Genomic DNA, 5929 nt, shown 5'->3' with positions numbered 1-5929 from the left:
GTCCTAATCCTGGAACCAGTGATGATGCTACCTTACATGACAGTCAGGACTTTGCAGATGGGATTGAGTTAAGAGCTTGAGTGGGGAGGTTATCTAGGCAAGCCCAGTGTAGTCACGGGGGTCCTTACAAGAGGAGAGCAGAAGGGCAGGGGATGGAAGGAGAGAGAGACAGAGCGAGGAGATGGAAGAAGGGGCCACAAGCCAAGGACTGCAGGCAAAGACAAGGAAGCGATCCTCCTCTGCAGCCTTAGGAAGGACCGTCTCTGCCCACCCATGTGGTCTTCTAACCTCTAGGACGGTGAGATAATAAATCTGTTATTTAAAGCCACAAAGTATGTGGTGATTTGTTACAGTGGCAAATAGGAAAGTAATGCCGGTACCAAGCTGGTGGGCTTGGAGCATGCCGGAGCTGTACTTGGGTTTAGCGAAGTCGCATAGAGTAATGGATGATAACGCCCACTACCTGGAAAGAGCATAGACAAAGCCTAAGACTTGATTTGGAGTCACTCACTAACAATTTCAAGCCCCCATCCAGGTTCCACGCAATTCAGATACCAGACCAGCTTGTTCCATGGGAGTTGGCAGGTTACAGATGGGATGGAGGCATTGAAGCTAGGAAGGTAGAAATTCAGCAGTGATTCCTGCATCGTAGCAGGGAAAGGGGAGGAGCTGAGTACCAAGCTGTGGTCCAGGAATCTCAAGATTGTAAATAAGTCCTTCCATCCATTTTGAAGCCCCGCCCAAAGCTCCACGGTCTATCTGCCTATCTGTCTTTCTGTCTCTCTCTCTCTGCACACACACCCACTGGGGTTGTGAGATTGAGTTGGCGCCCAGCAAGGTGTCTTGGGGAACCCTGTTCTACTTAAGCCAGAGCACCAGCTGGGAGGATGAAGGGGTGGATAGGAAGGTCAGTTTGGGGGTCGGGCACAGCAGGTGGAGATGCAGGAGGGCTGGGTGCTGTCATGGGTACAGTTGGCGCACTGTTCCCCAGAGACCCTGTCTCATGGAGCTCCAGGAACAGAGGACAGCCATGCAAGACATTGGCCAGTGGGGACGGAGGGGGTCACAGAGAATCTCTGCAGCAGAATTGCCACAGCTGCAGTGATTTTTCTGGCTCTTGCCTGCCTGACTATGGCAAAACAGTGACGCTGCTGATTGGCTTCGAGTGTCTGTAAGTGGCAACTTTTAACTCTGAATGGCCTGCAGCTGAGGCCCCTAGGGTCCGGTTGAAAGAGCATTGTCTCTGGGGCAGGGCTGGCTGGGAAGCAAATCCGAATTCTGCTCTATATGATGCATGGATTTTTGTGCAGGTTACAGTGCCTCTCTCAGCCTCAGTTTCCTTATCTCAAAAAATGGGAATAATCTTGTAATACTTGGAGCAGGATTGAGACAAGGACCCGTGGAATCAATGGGTGTGAAAGGATCGGATGCAGTGCCTGATTCTAAATGGGGATCGGAGAGGTGAATTCTGCCTCTCGCCACCTCCCTCCTTTGGGGTGTGGAGGGCGACGGCTGGACTTCGATGCTGAGACGGGGGGGGGGGGGGAAGGTGGTGCTGAAAACATAGGCACCACCTCGTGCCGTGCGTTGCCGCCACCAGGGAGCACCTCGGAGATGGGGAGATGGTTGTAGGCAAACTTCGACCACTCGTATTTGTGTCGGACTTAGCCGGTTCTCCTGCTTGTATAGCAAGGGCTGTGGGGTCCACCAGGCCAACAGCCAGGGCAGCAGTCTGAGAACTGGAGCAGATCTGTGCCGAAGGCAGCACCGAAGGGTCTTAGCAGCACAAGTCCCTGTTGACGTGAGTATTAATCTTTAAGAACGCTCCCTGGAGTCCCCCAGCTAGAAGAGGAAGAGGCTGAGACAGGTGAGCCAGCTTTTCTCAGTATCATGGGTATTTATCAGTGATTGGAAGGGCGTAGGGGAGACACGCACACACTTTCGAGGTTGTTCAGCTGGTTATTTTCATCAGGCTTCAAAAAGATGTCAGCCAACAGAGAGAGACTCCAAAGTGCCGTGAGGCACCCAGAGTAGAGTTGGCTGCAAGGCTGCCATGATGTTGGAAGAATTAGGGGGTAGTGAGTCTTGATTGTTGGGGTTTTGGGGAGTGGTGGGAGGTGAGATGGGACACTCCGGATGGAATTAGAATAAGAAAGTTTGAAAGGCTGAGGGGTGTGGAACCTGGGATCCCCCTGGGCGATTAGTTCTCGTTCTAGAAGGGACTCAACACCCCGGAGGTGGGATGGGGCAAAGACAGAGATCTGGGCTGGGAAGGAGCTGTTGTGATTTCTCCCTCCCACATGGTCCTATCCCCCCAGCCCACACCCCAGTACTCCTGTCAGGCAGCCCTGTGTAGCCTAGACCCGTCTGCTCTGAGGATCGTCACAAGTACATTGGAGTTCTTTGGGAGTAATTTATTAACTAGGATGCACGTTTGGGTGCAGCCAGACGAAGAGCTACAGATCAGATGTCTGCCTTAACACCACCTGCTAGAGTAGGAGTGTGTCTTGACCAGGCCTTCTGAAGAAGCCTGTTTCTCCTGAATTTCTGCCAGGCATGTCTTGGCTGGAAGAAAGACAAGCCCACTTGGGATGTAAAGTCTCCCTTAGGAGCTGGGTTAGCACCTTGCTCTCCCAAGGTGTCCAGGGCGGCTCTCCTGGTCCTCAGGCAAGCAGGCAGCTGACTGCAAAGCCACAGTGGGCCCCGGAGAAGGATAGGTGTTAGCAAAGGGATTCATTCACTTTTATGCCAGAAGTGACTGCACCTCCTCCCATCTGTATCTCAGTTTCAGTTTCTTATTTTGTGATCTTTCTTTCTTCTCCGGGTTCTTTTTCTGTGTTTCCCAGAATATATATACATATTAATTTCCTAGGCTGCTATGACAAAGTACCACAAGCTGAGTGCCTTAAAACAAAAGATATTGGTAGTTCCAGAGTTCTGGTGGCCAGTAGTCTGAAACTGAGGCGTTGGCAGGGTTAGTTCCTTCTGGCCGCTCTGAGGGGGGTCTGTGCCAGCCCTCAATCCCGGCTCCTGGTGGCTGCCAGCAGCCCTCGGTTTATGGCTGCATCACTCCATTCTCTGCCTCTGTCATCACATGATATTCTCCTGGTGTGTCTGTCTCTGCATCTCTGGAACGTTGGTTATGTCTGTTTCCAAATAAGTTCACATTCATAGGTACTGGGGATTAGACCTTGAACTTACCTTTTTGGGAGACACATTTCTTCTCATGACACTATACGTACAGAGTCCTGCACACAAAACAATGTCAGGCATATAGGGAGGGTTCAGCCATGCCTTGGTGAACAGATCAACGAAAACCAGGCGTTAGAAGGCAAAGGAAGAGAACATTGCAGATCATTCTCAAACCACCCATTTAAAGGGCTTCTGTGGGGATGGCTGGGTTGGCTGGGCCTCTACTTGTGTTTCTTAGCTCCCAGGGGGCTAGCCTAGCTTGCCCACGTGGTGGTCATCCCATGTCTCCAGCAAATTCCAGTGCACAGGCAGTTTTCAGGCCTTTGCTTGCATCATGTTTGTAAATATCCCATTGCTTAAAGCAAGTCACATGGCCAAGCCCAGATTCAAGGACTTGAGAAGAAGACACTTCTTCATGCGAGGAGCTGCAGCCGCATTGCAAAGGCCAAGTACAGAGGGGTGGGAAAGTTTACTGCAACCATTTTTTGCGGGTAATCAACCATAGGTTTTGATCGACATGATCTCTTGTATATGCAGTATAGTAAAATATGTATATATTGCCACTTGGTTGATAACTTTCTTCACAGAGCTGTAGAATATTCTAGAAATTAATTGCACAGGCTTGCAAGCTACATGGCCTGGGTTGCAGTTCTGGCTCCAAGACATACAAACTGTATGACCTTTGACCGACCTTTCTGTGCCTTAATTTCCTTGTGTATAAAATGGGGATAAAAATACCTCCTTCCTAGGGATGTGGGTGGTAAGGATTAAGTGAGTTAAAATATGAAAGTGTTTAGTACGTACTTAGCATGTGGCAACCGCTAAATAAATGCTATATGTTTTGTTTTGTTTTGCGGTACGCGGGCCTCTCACTGTTGTGGCCTCTCCCGCTGCGGAGCACAGGCTCCGGACGCGCAGGCTCAGCGGCCATGGCTCACGAGCCCAGCCGCTCCGCGGCATGTGGGATCCTCCCGGACCGGGGCACGAACCCACGTCCCCTGCATCGGCAGGCGGACTCCCAAGCACTGCGCCACCAGGGAAGCCCTGACGGATATTATTTAATGATGGTGATCATTTTCTGGAAAGCTGTACCAATATCAATTTTAGGTAGAACATAACGTGAAATTATTTCATGAAATATAGTTCATACTCTCTTGACATCACTCCCGACAGAAAACTTCCAGTCTGTTTGCTGTTTCTTGGCAGATGAGACATTCATCCTTTAATTCCCTGATTGTCTTCCTCAGTGATTTTTGGAAACGTTTTTCTCCGTCTAAAACATTCCGCAGACTTTTCTTGGTATCCCCTAGCTCGCTGATCATTTGATCTAATTTATGCTTAAGTTTCTTTGGACTGTCCATTACACTGTAGCTATGCTCAAAAATGACCTGGGACTGGAATTCCTCCATACACGAGGAAGCACCAACAAGGTGGTGGCTGTGATTTGTGACTGGAAGGGCTTGAGGGTGAAGTTTTTCCTACAGTGAAGCTTTTCTCTTTTCCCCTGTAAGTGAGATGGGGAATTAGAAGGTATGACTCTAGGTTTCAGTTTAATATTGGGAGCGCTTCTGTCAAAATCTTTCTTAAAGTGCCTCGAACACAACACATCTCCTTTTTTAGGCTCCCAAATCAGGTCTTTTCTTGCTAATACCCATTTTCTTTTGACATTTTCATCTGTGGGGAATATGCGAAATGTCAGTCCTTTTAACCTAGAATTTGGTAAACAGCGAGAAGCACATCCAATGGCCAAGGAAGATTTCACCATGGTTTTAGCGACTCATACCAGAACGTTAGCGGCGAAGGCAGCGACTAACGCTCACGACAGAGATTGCGCCTCCCCTCGCTTCCATCCCATCAGCCCTCTTGGTTTGCTGTTGAACTCACCTGTCCGCTAATGGTGTGTGTGTGTGTGTGTGTGTGTGTGTGTGTGTGTGTGTGTGTGTGTGTGTTGTACGTGGTGTTGCAACAGGGAGGACAGGCTAGTGGCAGGGTCAGCAGAACGATGGAGCCTGGGTCCAAGGTGTCTGGGGAAGGTGACTGGGAAGATGTCGGTGCCTCCACCTGGGCCCGGCATGGGAGGAGGTGGCTTGATGATGAGAAAGACTCGGCCACTCTTCCTTCCCATCTCTGCACTGCCATGGTCATTGATTCACTGCCCCCAGGAACGAAAAGAAATGCCAAACGGTCGCACAACCCCTTTCACTTTGCAGATGGAAATTTGAAAATGCAGTGAGGCTTAGTGGCAAATTCCAGGTCACAAAGCTCGCACGTGCAGAACGTGCATGTGAAGGGTGCAGACTTTTGGCTCTGCTGCAGTGGTAGTGCAGGTTCTTGTTTGTCTTAATTCATTCTACAAAGCATTGTTTTTTAAACATTTTACTTCTTGACTCTTCAGTTGCCCTTTGTATGCATATCAGGTGTGTGTTTCCATTAGGCTGATCTATAGCATAATTTCTACACTAGAAAAGGGAGTTAAATAGAGCACTGAGATGACTGTACTCATCTTAAGGTTATTTAAAAGCAATTACTACCATTAGTTGGAAGTGCTACCTCAGGCTACTGATAGTAATGTGCACCTAACAATCCAATTAGTTTGTAAATGGATTCGTTTATATCTTGACCACTGCGTTTGCTTTCAATTCAGTATTATATAGATCTAAAGAGCGTCACTTGTATCCGTTTATACTTTGTATAATGTGTTGCTTCATCTTTAAGTAGAGGATTTACTCATTCCCTT

The 5929-nt window shown here is 48.8% G+C and overlaps 1 protein-coding gene across 1 annotated transcript; it reads right to left on the bottom strand.

The window, feature by feature from the left end:
• Positions 1 to 4352: 4352 nt before the first annotated feature.
• LOC101323475 (THAP domain-containing protein 6-like) lies at positions 4353 to 4957 on the bottom strand. Its single transcript, XM_019923352.1, has 2 exons — positions 4697 to 4957; positions 4353 to 4571 (listed from the first exon to the last, which is right to left on the bottom strand). Exons 1-2 carry the CDS (start codon positions 4955 to 4957, stop codon positions 4353 to 4355), a joined length of 480 nt encoding a protein of 159 aa, XP_019778911.1.
• Between the last annotated feature and the right edge of the window lie 972 nt (positions 4958 to 5929).

This window comes from Tursiops truncatus, chromosome 4 (assembly GCF_011762595.2).
Source record: "Tursiops truncatus isolate mTurTru1 chromosome 4, mTurTru1.mat.Y, whole genome shotgun sequence".
NCBI lineage: Eukaryota > Metazoa > Chordata > Mammalia > Artiodactyla > Delphinidae > Tursiops > Tursiops truncatus.
The sequence above is the reverse complement of the archived record's forward strand: the minus strand, read 5'-3'. Positions and strand labels throughout refer to the sequence as shown.

Coding starts and splice junctions, on each gene's coding strand:
- LOC101323475 (XM_019923352.1), bottom strand. CDS start 4,957: ATGGTGAAATCTTCCTTGGCCATTGGATGTGCTTCTCGCTGTTTACCA. Junction 4,572..4,696: donor ATTCCCCATCTCACTTACAG/GGGAAAAGAGAA, acceptor CAGGTCATTTTT/GAGCATAGCTACAGTGTAAT.